We start from the raw sequence: 26,554 nt of genomic DNA on the forward strand, positions 1-26,554 counted from the left end.
GGATTAAAGAGCTAGTAAGTTTCAGATTGAAATAGAGCAGCTTTAACATCAGCGAGCAGCAGCAAACAGCTCACACCCTATAGCTGTCTTTTGACTGCGCATCTTTGGGACGACGCAGCTGTACATTGAAGATGTTCAGATCATTTTAAGTGACAATATATAGTTAAACTATAGTTTGACTAGAGGTGACTGGGGATTTCATCTTTCTGCAAACTCTCTTACTCAAGGCAACAAAAAGTGAGCTTATATGACCACACTGATCCCATGCTTGTTAACCTGCATATTTTAAACCCCCTCGCCTTTACAACTTATTTCACTGCAGCCTCTCCCAAAACTGACTGCACAAAATACCTCCCACACCCACTCAGCCCACTGAAACCCTGAATTGACTCTAGCATTGCAATGCAGCAAAACATTTGACAAGGAACAGGCACACCCCTGCTGTTTAGTCTGCACACACTCACTTTGCTCACAACAGCTCCATGCAGAACTGCCTACTTCTGGCATAATGAATGTATCTTAACTTTTTTCTTTCTCCTGGCCTCATGGAGATGTTACTCCCTCTATACACTACAAACTCCTCCATCCTGGCCCACACCTAACATCACCATACACCCTGGACTACTCAAAAGCCTTGCACTATCTACTGAATGTTTGTGGAGAACTCTAAAAACCAGCACACCAACCACTTCTCACTCTAATGGCAAACACCACAAATTTACAACTTCCAAACAACTACCCAAATTTCTACTCGTACTATTACTCTCTTTAGCAGGTGATATTGAACCTAACCCAGGTCCTCCCATATCAACTCTGTCCCATGCCCCTGAGAATTCCACCTTTAAATTCCAAAAAGGGCTATCTGTCGCCCATATAAATATCTGGAGCTTGCTGCCCAAACTGGACGAACTAAGGGCATGGTGCCTTATGCATAAACCCAAAGCCATCATTCTTACAGAAACATGGCTAACCCCTAAAACCCCTGATGCAAATATCGCCATTCAGGGATACTCCATTTTTAGGAGAGATAGGTCAAAGAGAGGAGGAGGGGTGTTATTTTATATTGCAGACACATTACAATTTACACTGTTAAATTGCCCCCCAAGCCCACCCTCTTTTGAAATTCTAGTTGGCAAAATCTGCCTCCCCTTTTCTAAACCCATCTTGCTCGCTGGCATCTACCGCCCCCCCCTAAAGCCCCTCTACAATCCCTGACAGATATCACCCAGTTTCTTGGCTCCATTTCCTCTCTGAATGAGAAGAGTGAGCTGCTAGTTCTTGGGGATTTCAACTTCAATTGGCTTGACCCTAAAAACAACAAAATCCAGATACAACTCAAGTCACTTAACCTATCGCAACTCATTTCCCAACCAACACGGACAAACCTGAAATCACATAACCATTCCTTGCTAGACTGGATTCTCTCCTCAAACCCCAGCAGAATCCAATCCTCTGGCATCCTTCCTGATATTTTCAGTGACCATGCACTAGTGTACTGTGTAAGGAAAATTAAACCGCCCCATTCAAGCCCTAAAGTTCTCCTCACTAGAACATTTAAAAACTTTAACCCACAACAGTTTCTGGATGACCTTACCAACTGCCCATAGCACAGAATCGATTTAATTCCCGACCCTGATACTGCGCTCGACTATTTCCAATCCGAGTTCTTAAAACTCTGCGATACCCATGCTCCACTACGCAAAATAAGGGTACGGGGGGCCCACCTTCCATGGGTTACAACTGACCTTATTGCACTCTACCAGCTCAGGGATACCTTGTGGAAAAGCTACAAAGTAACTGGCACTACCAAGGATCTCAATCACTACAGATGCCTGTGGAACATGTGCACAAGGCAAACAAGACATGCAAAAGCACAATATTACTCTGACAATCTCCACCAAAATACATCAAACCCAGCTAACTTCTGGAAGGTTATCAACAATATATTCCAGCCTCCTAACCATAACCAACAAAGTAATATCACTAAGGAGGATATTACTCTGACAAACCCAACTGACATTGCAAATGCATTCAATGATTACTTTGTGGGGTGTGCCACTAACTTATTAGCGAAACGCAGCCCAAACCACAAACCTGAATCTCATCCTGGGAGTACCCACACAGCCCCACCCCTTCCCAACACTGCCCACAATTTTCAATTTGGCCCAGTATCTGAAGAGGAGATTACACAAGCGCTCCTCAAACTAAAACTAAGCAGCCAATGTGGACCTGACTTACTACAATCTAGGTTCCTACGACTTGGTGCTCCAGCCATTGCCAAACCAATTGCTTCCATAGTCAACTCTATCCTGTCTGCAGGCCATATCCCTAAGACCTGGAAAACTGCCAGAGTTGTCCCAATCTTCAAAAGTGGGGACAAAAACACTGTCTCCAGCTACAGGCCAATCTCACTTCTCCCAATTCTATCCAAAGTCATGGAAAAATGTGTCCACTCACAATTAAGCGATTACTATACCAAGACAAATTTCCCTAGCCAATTCCAATCTGGCTTTCGTCCCAAACACTCTACCGTAACTACCCTGCTAAAAGTTTGCAATGAAATCCAGTGTGGAATGGAACGGGGACAACTCACTGGTGCAGTATTCCTAGATTTTGCAAAGGCTTTTGATACAGTTGATCATGCTATCCTGCTTAACAAACTCCAGAGCTCTGGAATAGGGAAGCATGCTTTAAACTGGTTTCAGTCCTACCTATCAGGAAGATCCCAACATGTGTCCATCTCGGGCTCTAACTCCAACCCCCTGGATATCACCTGTGGTGTCCCGCAAGGCTCTGTTCTGGGGCCCCTACTCTTCTCAGTGTTCATTAATGATCTTCCCACAGCTTGTAAGGAAGCCTCAATGTATGCAGATGACACAATCCTATATGCACACAGCCATAGCCTCTCTGACTTTCAACACATACTTCAGTCTGACTTTTTGAGACTCGAAAACTGGATTTCCCAAAACAAACTGTTTTTAAACACTGACAAGACTGTAACAATGGTATTTGGGACCAAGACTAAAATTTTAAAGCTTCCAGCGACTGAGCTCCAGATTAGAACCAACGCTAACACCACCCTAACCCCTGTCACTATTTTTAAATGCCTGGGCTTATTGTTTGACTCCCACTTAACATTCGGAATGCACATTGATACCCTGACAACCAAGACCTATGCCAAACTAGGGGTACTTTACAGGAACAAATCCTCCCTAAGTCTCCTGGTCCGAAAGCGTATCGCACAGCAGATGCTAATGCCAATTATTGACTATGGAGACATAGTATATGGCTCGGCACCTCAAACCCACCTTAGCAAACTTGACACCGTCTACAATTCAATTTGTCGTTTTGTTCTCCAATGCAACTATAACACACATCACTGCGAAATGCTCAAAGAACTAGATTGGTCATCACTAGAGTCTAGGTGCAAAGTTCACCTTTTCTGTCTTGCCTTCAAATTCTTTATGGGCAAGCTACCCAGCTATCTCAACAAGCTCCTCACCCCTACCACATGCAGCAACTATCACCTGAGATCAGACTCCAAAAGACTGTTCATGGTCCCAAGGCTCAACAAAGTATCCGGCCATTCCTCCTTCTCTTACCGTGCACCCCAAAACTGGAACAACCTACCATAGACTCTCACATCCACCACCAGTTTAAGTTCTTTCAAATCTAAAGCTGTCTCACAGTTTAATCTGGTCTGTAACTGTTTCATACGCCCATAATATATATTTTCTTTAACTGTGCATGCAATGTCTTGTATATAATGTATACCCTGTTCATTTATGTAACTGTATTTGTAACCATGTATTATTTGTCTTAACTCTGTGCCCAGGACATACTTGAAAACGAGAGGTAACTCTCAATGTATTACTTCCTGGTAAAATATTTTATAAATAAAATAAATAAATAAAATTGAATGCAGCTGGGAATTCAAAGTCTTTTGTCCTTTTGGCTCATTAACATTCCAGTGGGTGGGGTTGCAGTTCCACATGGTACAAGCAAATATTAACCCTTGGCACGCTGGTCCTGTGCAGAGGGGAGCAGCTCTTGGGGAACCCCCGTCAGGCGTTCACCTTTGGAGTGACACATGTACACAAGACCTGTTCTTGAGCAAACTACAGAGTTCCACTTCATAGCGCCGAAACCTCAGCCTCCCAGCTGCTCCTCAATAAGTTATATAGAGAAGCGCAAAACTAAAACAAAATAAGCTTCTCTGTGCAGCTTTAAATAAACGATATCTAGAATATCGTGTAAAAGTGTTAGTGGAAAAATATAAAGCGCTATAGAGTGCTGGCACACAATGAACTTTTACTGCACAGATGATTAGATTCAAGGGGGATGGACACACTCACATTCTCCTGAAAAGTAAATCACAATGAGTGCTTTAAGGGCACACTCTCACCACTCTGGGACTGCCTCTGGAACCGAAAGAGTCACGGGTAAGTCCCCATTTGCCGCCACAACCCCTGAGGAAGCCAAACTGGAAAGTAGGCGAAACGCGTAGGGGTTTTGGCCCTCTGAAGACTCCATAGCTGGTGAGGAAGAGTCCAGTCCCTCGTGAGCCACCGTACCCTGCGGCGCGCACAGACGCGGAAGTGCTGATGGTCGCCATTGAACAACGTGGATCGCAGTATCCTGGTGGCATACGGGGACTTACACCGTGACTCTTTCGGTCCCAGAGGCAGTCCCAGAGTGGTGAGTGTGTGCCCTTAAAGCACTCATTGTGGTTTACTTTTCGGGAGAATGTGAGTGTGTCCATCCGCCTTGAATCTAATCATTTGTGCATTAAAACTCTATTATGTTATGTACTCCTCTTTGTTTTTTAAGAGAGAGTCACGCGTGATCAGACCATCTTTATGCAGACATATTTGAGTGATTTGTTCACTTAACCACTTTCACACCACTTTCACTGGGTCAATCTTAGTATAAGTTCATTGTGTGCCAGCACTCTATTGCGCTTTATATTTTTCCACTATCACAGCTGCTCCTCGTCTTGACCAATGCATAACAATGCTTATGTGTTTCTAAGCCCTGATAGTTCTCCTCTCCAGTTTTTTAAAACCTCCTTTTTTATCGTATAATGCTAAGGATCCAGTGTTTTATTGAAGCTATAATTTTAGGTTATACCTTTTTATAGCGAGGGGTGGAACAAAGAAACCTTGTACAGTTGGCGCTGAAAGAATCTGGTTTAAATAAGTGCTTTCAGTGAGACCTGTAATTAATCGCAATGCTTTAAGAGCGTTTATAGCAGTGCTTCTGCAGTGAAGCATTTAATAGTGTTCAATCACATGTGTATTCGAGGGACCCTACAATGCAGAGCAATGTGTTGTAGATTTCTCTTACCAGAAAGGGCAGCTGTTCAGTGACCTGCATCACTGCTGCATAATGACAGGTTTTGCACAGGGCAAATGCAGACGAACAGGCCGACATTCTTTGTTTTAAAGGAGCACTCCAGGCCATGCTTTAAAAAAAAAAAAAAAACACTATAGGTTTGAAGCAGGGGTTGATTTTAGCTTCAGGGACCCCCTGCTTCCCGAGATACCTCCCTCCGTAGCTGCTGCCAGTAGGAGCCCTGACTGAAATGATAATATGACGGTTTACAAAAATAAGCATTGTCACTTCTTTAAACATTTTACAAAAAACAGCAGTGAAAGGAATTTTAATACAAAAATGACCTCATGGTAACTTTACGTCACATGATCTCCAGTTGGTAAATAATGGTTTATGTTCCCCTCTGTGTTGCAAGTTGGCATTATAATGTATAGTGGTTTTGTTCCAAACGGTCCCATCTTTGGGGTAAAATATTCATGCTAATAAAGGATTTGATTTACCTCGAATGAACAGATAAACTCATAGCAACTAGTGAAATAAGATGTGCCTTAGGCTGCGCTTATAGTGCCGGCGACGTCACGGCAAAACAAATGTACTGCCGCCATCGCGTGCGCTTATTAACCGCGACGGGAGCAACGCAGGCGGCGCGAATTTTTGAAGCTGGTCAAATTTGATTTTTCATAGGCTGTCGCCACGTGACAGCCTCTGAACCAATCAAAGACCTGGTCGCCGGAAAGCGAATTACAACTTTCGCTAGAGGCGATGGGTGCCGTCATCTGTCCCGTCGCGCGCACTATAAGCGCGGCCTTAGCCACAATCCCTTCTGACATGTAATGAAAACAACATGTGGGATTGCAGTCCTAATGGAGAAGTTACTGCGGATCTTGGGGGCTCTCTACATTTCTATAAGGAATATATCACCTAACACCATTCTCCCCAAATATTTCTAACTAGTCTATAGGCCCAAATAATCTTTCCCCTTATGAAAGCTTGGACGTTCTTACAAATCACAGGATGAATCCTGTAAATCCCAGGCGACCATTTCCCTTTTGTTTTTACAGATTGTGCACCGCCTTTGTTATATTATCTGTGACACTGTGCTATACAGTACTTATATATTTTTTATGTCCTCCATATCTTTATTTTATTTATTTTTGTCTGTTATTTCAGAATGATTGAAACTTTAACGCAAAAGTTATAAACAGAACATTTCTCAAACCTGTTCTGACATAGTTTAGAACTAAAGCTTAGCCATTGCAATCTGTGGTTAACCAGCTGTAATTGTTGCTGATTACATCCTAACGGGGGCCCAAAATGTTACATTTTTTTTTAAAGCCGCAATCCCCCCAGTTCCATTGGCATTTACTTTTTTATTTGCCATGTTTCTGGTCCCTTTTGGGTAATCAATATGGCTGCCACCCAAGCCTCACTACCAGGGACCAATCGTGCAGCCTCCGTGTCATCGGAGCATGACATGGCAACTTTCAATGGGGCGACCCCGGTGGCCATCTTTGATTTGACTTTAATTTTACTGGTATATAAAAATGTAAATATCTTGCGAGCTGGGGATTCCCAGAACTAGGAAAAGAACAGCTCGGCTCCGGGGACCCCCTGGTTTCGATTCTGTTACAAAAGAAAATGGGATTGCTGCCGTTCCCACACTAACCCCTGTATTTTTATTTTGCATGACCTGGTGGGGGTCACTGGTTCCTGAGATTTAAATTTTGTTTTATGTCGGTGTGTGACACAAATCTTCAAATGTGGCTGCAGTGTCGCCAATGGAAAGTTGTGACGTTGCCTCTGACTTTGCTGCCTTTTATTATCCGCTGGCCTTGCTCTGTAGCTGTATTGTATCTATAAAACTAGTTCTATCTCGGCAGTTCATGTTTGGTCAGGGGGTCCATGGGTCAGCTCTAAAAGGGGACCTTCGGTTCAGGTAATATTAAAATAATAACTTGCCTGATCCGGGGGGGGGGGGGGGGGAACACACTGTCTGCGGCCTGTGGGTCATGGCTCACTCCCGCAACAGATAGAAAGTTGCAACGTTATCAGTAGATGAAGCGGTGACTTTCTATATGAGACCCCACATCCATGTTTTGCAATTGTTTTGTGTGCCAAAAGAAGCACAAAAAGCGACATATTTCGGGAACCAGCAGATCCTATAATCGGGAAACCATGGATAAGCTCTAAGGGACTCTCTGGTTTGGGTAAGCGTAAGAAAAAAATATATATCTATATTCAAGTTCAGGGGGAACTGCAGTGTTTTTTAAGTTTTTAGGATTCCTTGTCATGCTATGTTCAGTGAGTTTTTACCTGTTGGTGCTGTGGAGCCTGCATCTAATTTGATTATGGTTATAACAATGTATACCTTTGACACCATAGGGAAAAGAAGCTCTTGATACTGGATTTCCAAGATGCACCTGCATCCTTGGAAAGTGTTCCTGACAATGGCTGTCCTGAATACTCCAAAGAAAAGGTTTTGTCCATATGCTCTTGTTACTTTATTTAATTAACAGAGAATGTTTGTGGGCCAAAATCCCAACCGTGAATTTGCCATCAATACATTTTATTGTCCGCTTTTCTTTATATTCCCATGTTTCTGTACGTTCTTCTCCCATCTACCCCTGCAATTACCAGATTACCTGTGTAATCGTATCTTTGAATAAATCTTGACTTTGTAATATGCCCCCATCTCCTTATCGATGATGAGCAATTATGCAAACCTTCCCTTCAGCAGATCCACTAAATATTTAATATTTTTTACAGTAACACAAAAATCCATGCATCTCTTTTTCTCATTTGTTGTTATGTTTGCCTTGCTCTGTAGAAATAAGAGTAGACCCTTCTTTTGTAATGTTACGGCTTGCGTGTCACACAAGTAATGACGCTGGTGCAGGGGTGGGCAACTCCAGTCCTCAAGGGCCACCAACAGGTCAGGTTTTCAGGATATCTCTGATTCAGCACAGGTGGTGCAGTCTTCGACTGAGCCACTGATTGAGCCACCTGTGCTGAAGCAGGGATATCCTGAAAACCTGACCTGTTGGTGGCCCTTGAGGACTGGAGTTGCCCACCTCTGCACTATGTCCTAGCTGTGCCCTATTTCTGTTTGGTGTCATTTTTACGGTTCATATGTTTTGCGTGCCCTCAACAATCCGTTAAACCTATATTCAATGTGTTTATTTTCCAGGGTTTGCCTGAAGACACTAAAGCAGTCCCAGCTGAAGCCAGTTTGGAGAATTTCAAGGCCATGGTTTTTGCTCAGGAAGCTGGGGACAACATTGTCTTAACCGTAGGAAATGAACTGGTACCACAGGACAGAGCTTTAGAAAAAGGCCCAGGTAGAGAGACAAAAACACGGCAGTAACTCACATGATGTGCAGAACAGGAAACTCTGGGTTTAATTTGTTCAATCTTTAGCCCTTTTTTGCTGTTCCATCTTTTTAGTTCATGCTACAGAAGCAAACATTGTTCAATTGCCATTGAATACAGAAATTTCTCTTAACAACATAAATACGAGTCATTGGTAGAACGCATTATACAGTATGTGGTGGTTTATTTTTGCAGAAGTACAGCACTAACGTATTTTTATGAAGCAACCTCACATTTCCTATAGATTTACATATCATAAACATGTGCCAGTCCACCCCAAATATCCAATTTGGTCTGAAATGTTCAGTATATACTAATATTGAAGCAACGTCTGTCTGTAGGTTAAAGATGCCAAACTTATTGGTAATCCATTAATTTGTCCAGATTTGCTTTTTCATTCTTGCGTTCTTCTAATACGGTGATTTAGAACTGCATTCCACATTCCAGAGTAAGCCTGACTAATTTGCTAAGGGTCAGTAATCCCTTCACGTTGCATCTTAACGTTACCTTTCCAGCACAATTATACCATTTTTTTTTTTCATTTTTTTTCTTTTTCGTTTTTTAACAGCATTTACTTTTTGTGTAGTCTTTGTTCTTTGTCTTTTTTTTTAATCTCTGCTCATGTATGTGACAAACAATCCGTCATTCCCATTCTGTACGTCAATGAGTCTTGAACATGGCAGCTAGCCCAAGGGAAATGAAGCACACCGAGTACAGTAATGTTATTCGGGGTTTTACAGACTGATACACTAATCCCTACTTCAAACGTCGGTAGAAACCAAATGCTGTAATTGTGGAAAATGACAGGTGACAGCGACAATTGAGTAATGCTCCCTGTTCTGTTTGTGTGTGATGAGTACCTTCACACCTGCTACAGTATGTTTGTTGCTGGTCCTGCTATTCATGTCTGTGTCAGTCATTCCTAGGTCTGTGCATGTGTACTTTGCAGAACCTCCAGAGCCCGAGATACCGTCTGTGATTGATGACATCATCAGCTCCACTCCGGAACTAAAACTGAATTCTGGTCCGCTTGAAACAAGGTGGGGCATTCTGCAGTCTCTGACTTGGTCACAGTATATTCATGTATCCTGTATTTTTTAATGCTAAAGGGAGCTTCTGTATGGTGGTTACTTATTAAACTGCAATGGTTATGCTCAGATCACTACTGCACAGAAACCCCTGTTCAAATTAATGCGATAGTGCCCCAATTGGTGCAGATTAATGCATAAACTAATGTCAGCGTTACCTAGGGGCAAAACTGGTGACATTGTGATGCAAAACATTATTAAATAAAAAATCCAGTTACTTTCAGTTGGATTTTTTTTTAACCCCTCAAGTAGTAATCTGGTCCAGGACGCCACAAAGAAAAGCGTAAATATTACATTATTGTGATAAGTGACTTCAGTATAAAAGTGATACATATATAATAGGTGTAATAAATATTCAAATCAATAATTAAAAGTGATATTCATGTATTTTCTGCTCTAAAAACCTTCTTAAGAACTGTTCTTGTTCCAAGCTGTAGTTTAACTCAAAATTCGGGGAGCGCAGAATCCAAGTAACCGGGAAATAAGAGTAAAACCAGAAATAGTGCAATAGGTTTTCACTGAATTAATCACCTATGATCAGTGAGAAAAGGTGCACTCACATTTGTCCATGATAAAAATACATCAATAAAGGCACTTCAGATGTGTGGCCTGCGGACTCTGCTTGCACAATTTGCCTTTTCAATGGCTCCAATAGCTCAGAGTAGAGGTAGCAGTATCCCAAAATGAAAGGAATGGACAATCGTGCAGGCAATCCCCAAAAAGTTGGATAAAAGATATTTAAAAAGTTGGGAACGTTAGAATGGACACTCACAATGTTTCCCCAGATAAAGTGCATAGAAGTATAAATACTTGAAGCAGGACAATGAAGCAGTGATCTCCGTCACTTCTGGTTCCCTCCATCACTTCTGGTTCCCTCCGTCCCTTCTGGTTCCCTCTGTCTCCGGTATAGGGGAAAGATTAATCTCTCTCATGAACGGCAGTGGGTAGTGACCCTACGCGTTCCCCTAATTTAGCTGCCCATGTAGTGTCCCTGACGTAAGCCACTGTGCCATCTGGTCTGGCACTCCAGGGGGCCCCATGACATGGCTTTTAAGCTTGGTGTTTCTACGGTGAGATAGTCTTCCCACAGAACCCAATCTGGCAGGCAAGAGAACAGTGACTTTGCGATCACTTGATGGCTAAGTGCTTGAGGGGCTGTCCTACCATCGTGCTGCAGAGCCATCTGCCAATCAAAGGGTTAATGCATCAGTATTACATTAGTTTGTTATTTTGGCGCCAGAATTTTATACGTTTTGAACCATAGAAACTTAGCGGTAGAGTATATATCAATAACGTTTCTGCTTTTGTGGTATAGTGGTTGAGACCGATAGTAAGTTTTTGGGACATTCCTCTGGAATACATTTTTAAAGGGTGGATTTGGAACAGGTAGAACACATGCTTGACTGGCTGTGTGCACTAATTAACATGCTATGAATGGTATTTTTTCCAAGATCTTTATCGGCTCCACTCCTGTTCATTTGAAATGCTGCTTTTCCTGATCATCCTCATTGTAGCTAAAGGGAACTAGGGACATTGGCATATTTAGTAGGTTAAATGTAGCTGGCTGACACCATAAAAACATTTGGACAAGGTGAAGTATTTAAAATGCATATTGTATTACATTTTAACACTGCCGTGGTGTACTTAAGTTGTGTGGGCTCTTTACCATTATTAATGAATGGTGATCATTGTTTGCCAGTTATCGAAATGGTTATCTTCGCTTTGTTCCTTTCTTTGTCCAGTAATTTATGGTGCCATCACAAACTTAGGTAGCTGATCTCCACGAATCCAGTGTTTCCGACGAGAATTTATACAGTACATACGTTGTTCACAAGATATACATAAGCAAGACGGTTACTTTATAAAAAAAATAATCTTTCTGAGGAAGCTAATTTACAATAAAATAATAAAAATGAGAATCGATGAGTTGAACAGCAGCTTTAGTGTTTCTACCAGTATTGGGCACAACATTGCTCCCTTTCTTGCCCACCCTCCCCAGCACCCCGAAGGCAGAGCCAGCGTTGAATCAGGAGGAGATGGAGCGTAACAATGATTCCTTATTTGACGAGGTGTGCGGAACAAGTCCAGAGTTCATTTCAGATGTGGATGAAGGAGCCGACTTGCAAGGTGGCTGGCGTGTTTTAATACTCTGCCATAATGTTTTCTGTATATTACTTGGGTTACATACTGTAGTATTGTTCATTCGAGGTAGCGATTTAACATACGGTAATGCCATTCATACCCAGTAACTATACAAATTTTAAGGTAAAGACCATGGTCATCCTATTTACATGACTAACCTAGGCTCGAATATGATTCGTCACGTGTGTCATTGTATGAAGTCAAACCTGATGCTCCTCCCCATTTCCCCATGATGTAAAAAGCATGTCTCGCATTAGTGTGGGTTAGTGCAGTTGTCTGTAGGACAAACCAAGTTAATAAGACATGTTCCCTAGTAAATATGGAATCCCATCTAGCCAAAGTAGATATCATCTGAAAAAGAGAGAACCAAATTGACTAGAATAAAATGGTCAATATCTGTCATCAAGTTTACTATACATATGTCAGTCGGTGTCCTGACCAGTGGCATGTGGATTTTTATGAGAACTAATAACATTTGGTGTATTCACCCTTCTGACAGAAAATGCTGTATGCAGAATGAGTATATGTGGGTCTCACCTTAAATGATGAGTCACATTAATAAGAGGAAGAATTGAGACACAACTCCAGTAGTGTGTGTGTGTGTGTGTGTGTGTTCCTTATTTATGTAAGGGAAGTACTGAAAACCACCTGGATAATGCCCCATTCCTGTTAGCCACATGTAGCATTCTAAAGTCATATTAACCCCTTCAAACAGAAGACTGTCTGTCGTAAATGCTTATTTTTTTATACTTCCCCAACTGATTATATTTACAGGACCTTGAAATTTGTTTTATATTCTTCTCCATATGGGGGTGATATAATGATGTCTGTCAGGTTTGCTTTACGATTGTCTGTCTTCCTGTCCCAGGTATTGGTAATCCAGTAGAGGCTCTCATGATGGACAATGCTCAGCTAAGAGATGCACAGTAAGTTCAGACTGGGTATTGTTTGGAGGGAAGTGTCTGCCCAGTATTAGCTCCAGTGCTTCTGAAGGATATTAACCAATAGTGTCACTTAAGTGGTTTCCTACTTTGGTCTTTAGCCACTTACCAATGCAGACACCTAATAACGTTAAAAAACCACTGTTAGATGTGTATTAAGGTTTCCATGAAGTTTAGATAGTGTAGTACTGTATAATATAGAGTGGACCAATGCAATGTGACTCACAAGTCCGTCACAAAGTATTGCAGAAATCGGCGGTTTTCCTGAAACCTTTTTGAGTCTACCTTAAGATTGTGCACATTACTCACCTGCTATAAGACTGCGACTGCACGTAATTCATGCCAAATAGTTAATACATCTTTTCAAGTCTGATTTTCTGATTTTCGTTTGAGGGAAAAACAAAAGGTTTGTCAAATAATGACGAATATTAATTATTTAAATCTTGAGCGTAATCCTGCTTGGCACAGCATTGGAAAGGCACACTGCTCTGTGCATGCACGTCGCTTGGTCTCTTGTAACGAGGATTAAACCACCTTAAACGGCAAGCTTGTAAATTGGTCTCCATGTCTGTGCAGCTTTAGGCTCGGTTGTTAGTTTAGTCTTTCAGGTGTGTATTCTCAAATTTGGGAATGTATTTTTCATGGCCTCCAATCTTTTGCTTTGCATTTTCCCTATGCAGGCGGGAAGTGGATATGGCTAGGAAGAGCCTCATTGCTAGAGTGGAGGAGCTGACTTCGGAGAGAGAGGCCCTTAAACGGGAGTCTGGAAGCCTGACTCAGGGTCTGGGCCGCTGTGAGTCAAAACTACGGGAGACTGAGGAGGACCTGAAGCGGTGAGCGTTGAACAGCAGGCGTTATCCTGCACTCAGTGATGTTATTCTTTAAAGTGTACCAGATCTTGCTACACTATGTCGGCCATTCAGTTAGACCCGGCTTGATGGCGGTGCCATCGCTGTGAATGCACTTGGCCGCATGCGCTACCCCCGTCCAACATCAATAATCTCAGTTTAATGTGGTGGTGGTTAAATTAACCACTGCAACATTTAAACTGTGTTTGCCGGGGGTGAGCACGGGGCCTCTGTAAAGTCGCGCTTATAGTCCCGATGACGTCATCCGTCGCCGTTGTAATCGCGATTTCAGCTTATAGTGTAGGAGACAAGAGACAGCGACAGGGGGGCGTGTGAGCGGTTCTCCCTTATTGGCTGAACTGCTCACGTGCCGCTGATGTCATGCGGCGGTCGGCCAAAAAAATCAATTTCCATTGACTTCCAGCAATTTTGGTTGCTGTGTCGCGACGGATTACATAGACTTGTTTTCGAGCGACGCTATGTCGCCTATGTGGCATTTCCTGCTGCTACCATGTGACGACGCATTGCCATTGCAATGCAGCATCACATTACGCGAGGACCGGCAGGAGGCCCCACGCATCACATGACGTTGCATCATCAAGGCGACGCGTGGTAGCAGGACGAGATGCCGGGTCCATAGGTGATAAGAAACCCCGCCTTTACTTACTGCACCGGATCCTGCTAAACGCCCAGCCGGCCCTGCTAAGAATGCACAGCAGAACATTACTGAATGAATATCTTCAGGGATTAAAAACAGTGCAAGCTTTCAGGACTAGAGAACCTGCGGAGATTCAATTTGCTGCCGTTTGGATAAAACGTTTGAAAAATGCCCCAAGTTGTTAAATTGGCTATTTCGTTTTTTTAAAGTGGCAAAATAGCAGCCCTCCAACTTATTTTTTTTTTTTTTTTTTTTACAAGTTTGGTCAAATTACTAAAGTGAGTGATTGATTTAAAATACAATGCCTATCGACTTTTCAGCTTTAATTGCCTTTGCCACAACATTTTGTACTGACGCAAAACTACACACACAAAATATATACATGTTTTTGTGTATGTGTTCTTTTTAAAAAAATATGAATGGTGTATAAATGCTCTAGTTTCTTTGGAGTTTTACAGAAGCGTTGTGTTTTTTTTCTTTATTTTTTTTTCTTAAAGAAAGTATTTCTTTGTGCTTTATATTTAAGGAGCCGCGTTGAACTGGATGAAGTCAGGAAACAAAGCAGAGAAGATGCGGAGGTATACACACACACCCAATGCAAAAAGACATAATATTCTGCTAAGCGATGCAGAGAGATCTCTAGGCTATCCTTATTATCTAGTATTGTGTACATGGTGAATGCTGTAAATTGTAAGATTGTTAACGAGTACTTACTGTATATGAGAAATGTCTAGTGTGGGGGGGGGGTTGGGGATCCTTTTTTTTTTTTTTTTATCAAGAGTGGACTTGATTTTCCATCTCTAATGTGCTGCTATCGCTGTGACGTCGCCAAGGTGGACATTCCTGCAGCTCAGCGGAAGCGTTTCACCAGAGCAGAGATGTCCCGCGTGCTGATGGAAAGGAACCAATATAAAGAGCGGTTAATGGAACTTCAGGATGCAGTGCGCAGATCGGAAATGCTTAGGTGTGTAAATGTATTTATTGTGTCGCATCTTTCAGGTGCATATCCTACAATTTCATTTTTGAATCCCTTTACAGAGCTATGTATACAGTGTCTGCACATTGGAGTAGGTCAAGCTGTTTTTCCTCCACTCGTATTGGCTTACAATTTCAGGTCTGCTTATGCAGAAGTGGGAGGAAATATGCAGGGGTGCGCCCCCTCCTCTTACCTTCTCTCCGGCATCAGAGAAGTATAAACCAACCTCACACTGATGATACCCATCATTGTTGAAACGTGTCTGTGAGTGGTTTGTACTTGCTTTGCTAGTCCCATGCTGTGTTTAAAAGTTGTGTGAATGGCGATGCATCATCTTAAATGGGCTCCATGTGAATGGATATTCAGGCAGAAGGTGACACGTGTGCTCATTTGCATGTCATTTCCCAGAATCCCTTGCTGCAGTGGGGAGCACTGTATGCGAGGTGATAATGGTTGAAAGGTAGGGTTGCAGACCTGTCTAAGACATGTGAATGTACTCACAAGTGATATTCTTTATTGGCTATATATCTATATCTCTCTATATCTATAATGAATAGACAATACTGTTCTGTGGCTAACGAAATGCTTTTATTTGTGCGAGCTTTCGAGATACACCGATCTCTTCTTCAGGCAATGTTGCAATGAATAAAGCAAGCAAGGGTTTTACTTAAAAACAGTGCATCTTGGAATGTATCTGTGACCAGAGCTTATCTCCCCCCCACCCCCCCTGTGCAGTATGCGATTTATGACTTGAGGTGTTAAATAGTGTGTGTGTTTTTGTGTGTGTTCGTAAATGGTTTTTTGAAGACGAGTCCTTTTGGGATCAGATGCTCCTTTTTGCATTGGCTGATATACATCTATATCTCATACATAAGTATTCACATGTTTTGCTGCTTTAAGAAGACAAAAATAACAAATGTATGCTGGTTATCTAAATGAACTAAGTACCTATTGTCTCTACGGGCTGAGATGAAGCTCTTAGTGATATTTACACCAAAAGGCAACTGTTTTTTTTTTTCTTTGTATAGGGTTTCAAAAGACGTTCAGGCTGTGCAGATGAAAAAATCCTCCTTTTGGACAATGTAGGTCTTTCAACCATTTATTTCTCAATACTTTGCTGTTGTACATCACTTGAGGGATTGAGTCTGCTGCATGTCTTTTTCTTTCTGTTACTTTCCCCTTTATGTCATTGAATATAATTTTCTATGTTTCCATTAAAACTTCCAATTATCTATTGTATACACTATGGAAATGACGTAATAGATATAGTAATAGCGGTATCTTTCGAAAGACATCCATATCCCATTTAAACTTTGACTGTTCTGCAATGAGCTACAGTAACACTGGACCAACTCCTTGAATAGGGACCATGGGCAGCGTAATTGTAGTTAAATACCAGATTTGGTTTATTTCTTTTTTTTAAATTGTTTAGGGAAAATGCTTCTTGTTTAATCTGTGCAGCTTTGACCGACTGTTTAGCTCCTCGGGTGAACCACAGAGGAAAGCAGCCACTGCCGCAGCCGCCGCAGCAGCATCTGCCGCAGCCGTAGCCGCAGCCGCGTCACCGATAGCACCACCTATACTAAACCGAGGCCGGTCTGTCTCTGTGAAAGCGCGAGGCACTAATCGGGGAAGCAGTCCTGCACTGAGGCCATCTGTGAGTTTTCATGCCCGGAGTACATCGCATACAGAGTGAGTAACACACAGCAGAGCTGGCTTCTTACCCCAAGCATTTTAACCCCTTTTTATGATGGATGACTAGTAATGCAGTTGTATTGAAAGTGGATCGTTGCTGTAGATGAAACATCAGAACAACTTACCAGGGCTATAAAAGGCCATAATAACTGAAAGGATCTACTGTGTTAAAAACTGTTTGAATGATTCTTAAAGGGGAAAATCTTTTTGAAACCTACTCCCATGCAGCAGGGCCGATGACTGACTGACTTACCTAGGACTAGCGTTTCCACCGAGGCCCCACCCCTATGTTGGCGTTCCTGCGAGACCCCACCTTTTTCTGTTGCATTCCCCCTTCTCTCACACCTCACTCACCCACTCATTCTCTCCTCACACTCCCCGTCTATTTCTCTCCTCCTCGCACTCTCCCCCTGATTCTCTCCCACCCTGCATGTATTTCTCTCTCTCTCCCCCCCTCCCTTTCTTACATCCCCACCTTTCCCCCCCTCCCTCTCTTGCTCATTCACTTCCCCCTCACTCTTGCACCACCTCTCTCGTTCACTCTCCTGCCACCCCCTCCAACTCAAATCCCATTTCCTCTCTCAAATCCCTCCCCTTACTCGCACTCAATTCCCCCCCTCCCCCACATGCAATTCCTACCTTCCCCCATCCCTCCCCCCGCCCCCACATGCAACCCCCCCCCCTCCCTTCTCCCTGTTCACTTAATGTAACTATGTATTTGTAACCATGCATTTTTCATAACTTTATGCCCAGGACTTATTTGAAAATGTGAGGTAACTCTCAATGTATTACTTCCTGGTGAAACCTTTTTATAAATAAACATGCAATCCCTGCCCTTCCCCCCACATGCAATCCCTCCCCTTCCCCCCCCCCCACATGCAATCCCTCCCCTTCCCCCCCCCCCACATGCAATCCCATCCCTTCCCCCCCCCCACATGCAGTCCCTCCCCCCCCACATGCAGTCCCTCCCCCCCTACATGCAGTCCCTTCCCCCCCCACATGCAATCCCTCCCCCCCCACATGCAGTCCCCCCCCCCACATGCAATCCCCCTCCCTCCATGCGCAGTCCCCCTCCTTTCCCCCACGCGCAGTCTCCCTGCCCTCCTCACACTCCATCCTTTTAACATAATACACTTTCCAAAGTGTGTGTGTGTGTGTGTGTGTGTGTGTTTGCGGTTAGCACTGCTTTTTAACAGACACATCGCTGAGGTGCTCAGCTATGTAACATCCTATCTGGTTTGAACAGGACTCAGCACACACTACTCTAAGACCAAAGTTTTTTTTTTTTCCCCGATTTATTTGGTAGGTCGACGTGTTGGCTCCCATGGGGTGTATGCTGGTTCCTCTTCAAACTATACAGTGGTGTGAAAAAGAAAGTACACCCTCTTTGAATTCCATGGTTTTACATATCAGGACATGATAACAATCTGTTCCTTAGCAGGTCTAAAAATTAGGTAAATACAACCTCAGATGAACAACAACACATGACATATTACCCCGTGTCATGATTTATTTACCAAAAATAAAGCCAAAATGGAGAAGCCACGTGTGAAAGGTCAGACATCTTAAAAACAGAAACCGCATGAAACTGCAAAAAGAGCAGCATGTTTCGGGATAACCGCTCTGTCACGCTAGATTATCAATATTACCTGACACCAAGTTTAAGTACTGTGTGCGGCAAAAAAAAAAGAGTCACGTGATCATCAGGGGGTGTCGCGGGCAAAGAGACACTTCCGAAACCTACAACAACCAGGAGGAGCGTCATCACACTTCCCCGTGCCAACATCTCCACTGTCGCTAAGCAGCAGCACTTTCCTACCGCCAAGTCCTGAGTGACTCCTGTACATATTTTCCCTATTGTGTGGGGTTACTTTACTAGGGCATTAATTGGTAATCATGTATGGGGTTAAGTAAGCAAATAGAACAAAGTCCCAAACAGTGCATCCGGATCTCAGGTGGAGTAGTACCAATGAGTAGGTAAATAAACTGTAAATCTGCATGGAGTAGGATTATAATGGCCCCTATGAAATCATATATACTGTCACAATATATGACATATATATATATATATATATATATATATACATATATCTATATAATTGAAAACGTATGTTTGCTGTTCTTATGGGAAATCGGATTGGTCCGCCGGTCTGTCACTCGGCCTCTGGCCAATCAGTTTGGTCCGTGGCCCGCCCCCCGCACGCCTCTCATTGGCTTGCTTAGCTGGGGGGGTACACATGGGGGGGTACACACGCACAACCACCCGGCCACTCTCCTCTTCTCCTCACCCCGCGGCCTGGGCCGCTGGATCCCCCTGCCATCACCCAAAGCTCACCTCCCCGCTACCTTCCCTCGCGGCGCCCTTAACCCTGCTTGGCCGCGGGGGGGGGGGAGCGCGGCCCGGCTGATTGCTCACCTCGCCGCTACCTCCCCGCTACCTTCCCCTCGGCGCGCCTTCCACCCTCAACACGACCCCCCTCACCCTCCACTGCTCCGCTATAACCTCCTGCCACGCGCAGCGGGACATGCCAGCGGGAGTGGGGGAGCAAGGCAGTGGCGGCCGCGCGGGACATGCCCTTCACTCCGGTCCCCTTGCCCCACCGCTCCCTCGGCTCTCTCTTTCCCCCCGAGCCCGGTTCCCCCGGCTCTCTCCGGCTCTCTGCCCCCCCCCCCCCCTCACAGGCCGCTCCCACAGCTCTCACTACCCCGGCTCCCCCTCCATGAGAGCGCTTCCCCGGCTCTCTCCGCCTATCCCTTCACCGGCTCCTACCTGCAGACAGGGCAGTTAGATGCGTGGCCGGGGGGTGAGATGCGTGCGCCTTCGCCGCCAGTATGGGGACCAGAGGGGGGTGAGATGCGTGGAGGGGAGAGATGGAGCAGTGGATTCACCCCACAGATGCTCCCCCTGCTCTCCCTTTCCCCGGTTCCCCTACCCGGTGCCGGCTCTCCTTTCTCCGCATCCCCTCCCCAGAGGCCACTCCTCTGGCTCCCCTTTCCTCGCCCCCTGCCTGCAGCCTCCGCTGCCGTGTATGGGAGACAGAAAGTATGGGGGCCAGAGGGGGCTGAGATGCGTGGGGGGGGAGAGATGCAGCCGGAGGGTTCACCCCAGAGACGCTCTCCCTTTCCCTGGTTCCCCTACCCAGTGCCGGCTCTCCCTTCTTCGCTTCCCCTCCCCAGAGGCCAGTCCCCCCACCAAGAGGCCGCTACCCCTGCTCCCCTTTCCTCTCCTCCTGCATGCAGCCTCTGCTGCCACCTCAGGTATGGGGGACAGAAGGAGGGGAGACATGCAGGGTTGGAAGAGATGCAGGGGGGGTGCAACATAACCCACCCACCCAGTCACCCACACACCCTGTCACCCACCCAGTCACTAAAAGTCACTACAGTCACTAACCCCCCCAACCACTAACCCACCCACTCACGGAACTCTGAAGGGGAGGGCCTTCAAGTGTGAAGGGGGCAGGAGCTGAGAAGGGGGGGAACAGAGCTGTGAATAGGGGGAGGCACAGACCTGTCAGGGGGGGGGGACAACAATGTGAAGGGGGGGCAGCTGTGAACGGGGGGACCCCAGCTGTGAACGCAGGGGGGGGACACAGATTGCTGCCAACGGGGGCAAAAGGGGAAGGGGAGGGAAAGGGGGAGAGAGGGGGGCAAATTTCTATCCCGGGCAACGCCGGGTATATCAGCTAGTTATCTCTCTATCTCTCTCTATCTCTCTCTATCTCTCTCTATCTCTCTCTATCTCTCTCTATCTCTCTCTATCTCTCTCTCTCTCTCTCTCTCTCTCTCTCTCTCTCTCTCTCTCTCTCTCTCTCCATATATACATATATACACACAGTGGTTGACAAATCACCAAAAAATCTACTCGCCACACAAAAAAATCTACCCGCCACCTAGTACCAAACGTGTGCTGGTTGGGCCAATAGGAGCTCGCCACGATGTTAAATCCACTCGCCCGGGTCGTGCAAATGTATAGGTTTGTCGAACACTGTATATTATATATATATATATATATATATATCTCTATATATATTTATATATATATCTCTCTATATATATCTCTCTCTCATATATATATCTCTCTATATCTCTCTCTCTCTCTCCCTCTATATATATATATATATTATATATATATATATATATATATATATATATATATATATATATATATATATATATATATATATATATATATAGAGAGAGAGAGAGAGATCTCTCTCTATATATATATATATAGAGAGAGAGATCTCTCTCTATATATATATATATGTGTATGTATGTGTATATATCATAAAATTGTGTAGTGTAAATGATGACATTCCTGTTGGTCTGTGGGACAATTGGAGATTGTATATAAACAGCTCCGATTCTCTCCTCTGTCTATATATAAACACTCCCTAGAGCCTAGTGCACTAGCCTTTGTACCAAATGTGACAATCGGAATGAATCAAAATAACTCACAGTTCCGGTGCCAATTCGGTTCCAATGCGTGCCTCGCGCTGAAAGCTGCGTATAGAGTTCCATAGGTAATGGCAACGGAGCACAGCGAGCAGAAAAAAATGCAAGTGGGGGCCGATGTCAAATAGGTTCAAATAATTTATTGAAACAGTGCCCAAGTGATGAGGCAGGTAAGCACCACTCTGACGCGTTTCGCGCAATGGCGCTTTATCAAAGTGTGAGTGTGTTTGTTGTTTATTTATGTTTCCTCCCTCTTGGTCTAATAGATATATATATATACATATATACATACATATACGTACACCAAAATGTTAATACTGTTTTATATAATTTTTCTGCATTGATGCAAGGGTATATGGAGATATATGCCCTTGGCTTTTTCATGGTCAGCGTGAAAAATTCACTCGTTATGAAGGAAATATTACAGCTTCTGGATATGTGCATTGTGATAGCCAGGTATTACACCACAAGTTTCGCTCTCTTTGGAACACAAACTAGGAATCATATGCGATGTAGCAGATTTCCAAGGTATTTGGCAGCAGTACAAATGTCTGGCGAAGTAAATCTGATTGTTGCAAAGATCTTTCAATTAAAGGTTTTTATAAAATTGTAAATAAGGTTAATGCCATGAGGTTGTGCTTGCGCAAAATACTTTTAAGTTAACTAGGTGACAAATGTCACTAATCTTGATTTAGTCTCCGAGCTTGAAACCTCATCTTGTTCTATAAAGTGGATATAAGGTCCTTAAACACAACACCAATGAAGATCCTATAAAGCATAGCTATGAGGTTATCTCGAGAGTCCACAATGGGAAACCTATAGTCCGTATGATAAAGTAATTGACCAGGATTCAATAAGCTCAGATAAGGAGTATTGGAGCTCGATCCAGCGTAAACTGCCATTGGCTTGAATGACCAGTAACGCGGGATCGAGCTCTGATACCTCCTATCTGAGTTTCGTGACTCTCCCATTAGATTATTTCATGTGTTTTGAATAACTGCGGAAACCATTAATAGTACCAATTATGATGTACCGATGAGGCAAAAGGTGGGTTGTTCACAGGTCACCAACCTACAACTGGTCATTTACGACCTTTGTAGCTACCACCCATTATTTCACTGTAGCATGGATTTTGTAATGTACATTTGTGTCTCTGTCACAGGACAGTTGATACAAAGTCCGTGCGCGGGAAGAAAAATGAAAATTACTGCCAGATTCGTTCCCACATCTGGAATGTGCATGGGAGAGCGCAGCTTCATGGCTGGAGCCAGCCTCCTGCCCCAACAAATAAGGTAAATGGAGAGTTGGGTGATCACATGGCGTGTACTGCAGGTAAGTCCGTACAATGCCTGTAATGTTATCTGGTTAGCTGTTGGAGGGAAATCTGCAGCTCTAATTGAAGTCTCAAATTTCCCTCTGCTTTAGTGGTTTTAATAAATGTTGAGTTACGTGAATGCTGCCCCTGATCACAGGAACCTTAAATGCAGAAAGCCCATTGTACACTGGCGACACACTTTATTCAAGCTCGGCTAGTCCCACGAATTCGGGTATACCCGGGTGTATTGAGGTTTGTGACTGTTTTCTGCCCGAGTGCATTGAGGTATTTTCCATGCAGGGATTGAAGCATTTTATTCCCCCTGGCTGCAAAACTGCACAGTATATATATATATACTGCATTACAATTCATGAATTTATGCCATCTGGTAGACACGCGAAGCATTGCAGCCTATTAAATCCTAATCATTATCATTTAACAGATCAGCCGCCCGTCAGCCAGGCATGAACCCAGGCTGGGAAGGCAAACGCAACGGGGCTTGTCAGAGGTGAGGAGCGGCGCATTCCAGGTATCTGCCAGGTACATACTGGGTATTTGCTCGAATAAAGTGTGTCGGTGCAGTAACTACAGTATAAGTAGTAACATTTATGGAGGTTGGATTACAGACCATGGTGCTGGTAGTAAGACCTTAAACTTGGGTAAAACAATGTGATGTGTTACACTAGATATATGTATGTGTGTCTGGGATCTATTTTAATAATGACTTTTTTTTTACACTGACAAGCTTTCAAGAACTAACTGTTCCCCTTCATCAGTTCTGAGTTCAACTAGGGTTCTTTTTGGACTTCTTTCATTTAATGTGCATCCCATTCAGCTTGAACCTTCAGAAATGTGCACAATTCTCCTGCTCTTTAGTAAATATATTGTTTGATGCAGAGAAAAGTCATTGCATGTTATCTCTGCACTAGTGCAGCACAGCTGCTCAGTAGCGCAACAGTCATTGATAAGGATGTTTCTCATAAAACACTGAATGTAACATTGGAGAGCTCTGTAGGAGGTCTGTGTTAAAGCTACAGTATGTAATGGTAATACATGATTCACGTGCTTTTAGGGTGATGCTCAAGTTGCAGGTGAAGGTGAGGTGAAAGGCGTCCCAGTGCTTGTACAGCTTCGGCTACTGGACCAAAAGGACCCAAGCACGAAGGTGAGTGGCTCTTTGTCTACCTGATCTGAAGGCTACTATGTTTAGTTTTTGACAACATAACGGCACCTGTGTCCTTAGCACGTCCTTGCATTGCTGTTCTCGTTGTGCCATATGTTTCCTCTCAATATTTTTCTGTAACTCTTTACCATGTGCGCACATTTTTCTCTTTTTTGTTTTCCCTTGTCTAACGTCCCCTTATTTTTTGTATTTCTCCACTTTTCCATTTTTCAAGAATGAAGAAAAGATTTGAGGAGCGCAGGGTTAAGATATATAAACAAGATGAAAATGAAGATGGGAAGAACAGCATGGATATGCAAATTGTTCAAATGGCACCAATGAGTGATAATATACAAGGGTGCAGATACTGTAGAGCCAGTGTGATAGGGAAATAACAGCGATAATGCTACTCACACGGCCATGTGTGAGTATAAACGCCCCAGAAAGGTGTCTTTGATGGTGTCTTAGGGTCTCTCTCTCCTCCCTGGATCCACGACTTGAATCCCCAGTATATGGTAGATGTATGTTCTCCCGATTTTTAGAGATGATACCCCAATGTTCAACAGTGTGCACAGAAAGGGATGGTTTAAAAAGCAAATTGACACATTTACTAACATATAATAACAATGCACTCACATATGGTGCTTACTCCGGTGGCGACTGTGCAGTCCTAGGCTGCTGCGGTGCAGGTGAATCTCCAAGTCCGCATCTGGTGTATAGAGCTGTTCCCAGAAAATACGGTGGCCGTCGGATGCCAAAAGTCCTCGCCAACAGGACAACGCATTTCGCAGATCTCTCTGCTTCCTCAGGTCCAATGTATGGCAAGGTGAGTCTTCACCCGACCTGGGAGCGTATATTCCAACCTCCGTGAGCATGCAATCTCCACAATGCAATAGAAGTCCTGGAGAACAGGAACATGGAAAGCACTGCTCCAATAGCAAAAAACGGACCCAGACAGGAAAAGTTGATGACGGGTAATTTATTCATAAACTGGAACCACTAGCATCATTGAGTTGCATTAAGGTAGTCCTCTGACATGTTTCAGGCACAGGGCGCTTTTTCAAAGAGTCTCTTGTTGCTAGTGGTTCCAGTATGTGAATAAACTACCTGTCGTCAACTTTTCCTGTCTGGATCCCTGTTTTTTGCTATTGGAGCAGTGCTTTCCATGTTCCTGTTCTCCAGGTCTTCTATTGCATTGTGGAGATTGCACGCTCACGGAGGTTGGAATATACGCTTCCAGTTCGGGTGAAGACTCACCTTGCCATACATTTTGACCTAAAGAAGCAGAGAGATCTACGAAATGCGTTGTGCTATTGTTGGCGAGGACTTTTGGCATCCGACGGCCACCGTAGTTTCTGGGAACAGCTGCGTCACAGTTTTCTATACACCGGACGTGGACTTGGAGATTCGCCTGAACTGCACTGTCGCCACCGGAGCAAGCACCATATGTGAGTGCACTGTTATTATATGTTAATAAATGTATCTATTTGCTTTTGAAACCATCCATTTCTGTGCACACTGTTGAACATTGGGGTATCATCTCTAAAATCGGGAGAACATAAGTCTACCATATATCGGCTTCAAGTCGTGGATCCAGGGAGGAGAGAGAGAGAGACACCTTTTTGGGGCATTTATGCTCACACATGGCCATGTGAGTAGCATTATCACTGTTAGTTCCCTATCAAACTGGCTATATGTGCACCCTTGTATATTATCACTCATTGGTGCCATTTGAACAATTTGCACATCCTTGCTGTTCTTTCTATCTTCATTTTCATCCTGTGTGTGTGTGTGTATATATGTATATATGTATATATGTATGTATATATATATATATATATATATATATATATATATGTATGTATATATATATATATATATATATATATATATATATATATATATATATATATATATATATATATATATATATATATATATATATATAATCTCTGAACCCTGTGCTCCCCACATCTTTTCCTTCAACTTCTGTGAGGATCCTGGAAAGATCCTATATTGGGTCGAGCAGCATACACTGGAACATATTGCACTTCATGTGCTCATGAGGGTCAATTTTCATGGTAATATACTCCCTCCCCTGATCAAGAGAGAGCGCCTTAGTATTTTCTGTCACCATTTCTTAATAATGTCACTTATTTCTCTGTTTTCATTAAAAACAAGTATGGCTTTTATTTGGTTTCCTTCTACCATTCTCTTGTTTTTAATGTTTTAATGTTTTTCTGCAGCTCTGGTGTGCGACTGGAACGGCCACCTTGGACCCCACGAGCAAAAGAAACAAAGATGTAATTTTTTTTTCTATTTTCTTCTTCTCTGGATCTTCTGATTTTGTTTTTTTTTTTGTTGTTTTCCTGGTTGGCTTTTTTTTGTTTTCCAACACTGTAGTACCAGAAAGGCCTCTAACACACTGACTCGGTGTGTTGCTGGTTCCTCTTGCAGTCAAAGATACAAAATGGATGTAAAATAACATCTTCCGGACGTTTCCACCTGGGTCCTTGCAGATTATATTAAAAGCATGTTATTAGGCTACCCATGAGAACATATTTATTCATA

At 43.5% G+C, this 26,554-nt stretch overlaps 1 protein-coding gene across 1 annotated transcript in view; it reads left to right on the forward strand.

Annotated features, from left to right (window-relative positions):
• The window catches only part of LOC142497474 (C-Jun-amino-terminal kinase-interacting protein 4-like), a 66,473-nt gene that overhangs the window by 18,274 nt on the left and 21,645 nt on the right, over positions 1–26,554 (forward strand). Inside the window, exons 5-17 of the mRNA XM_075605302.1 lie at positions 7,717–7,810; positions 8,522–8,672; positions 9,653–9,743; positions 11,791–11,918; positions 12,802–12,859; positions 13,555–13,707; positions 14,907–14,958; positions 15,214–15,344; positions 16,385–16,438; positions 16,818–17,048; positions 22,669–22,798; positions 23,894–23,986; positions 26,230–26,286. Coding sequence (XP_075461417.1) covers positions 7,717–7,810; positions 8,522–8,672; positions 9,653–9,743; positions 11,791–11,918; positions 12,802–12,859; positions 13,555–13,707; positions 14,907–14,958; positions 15,214–15,344; positions 16,385–16,438; positions 16,818–17,048; positions 22,669–22,798; positions 23,894–23,986; positions 26,230–26,286 — 1,423 coding nt within the window. The remainder of the gene's footprint in view (positions 1–7,716; positions 7,811–8,521; positions 8,673–9,652; positions 9,744–11,790; positions 11,919–12,801; positions 12,860–13,554; positions 13,708–14,906; positions 14,959–15,213; positions 15,345–16,384; positions 16,439–16,817; positions 17,049–22,668; positions 22,799–23,893; positions 23,987–26,229; positions 26,287–26,554) is intronic.

Source organism: Ascaphus truei, chromosome 6, assembly GCF_040206685.1.
Source record: "Ascaphus truei isolate aAscTru1 chromosome 6, aAscTru1.hap1, whole genome shotgun sequence".
Taxonomy (NCBI): domain Eukaryota; kingdom Metazoa; phylum Chordata; class Amphibia; order Anura; family Ascaphidae; genus Ascaphus; species Ascaphus truei.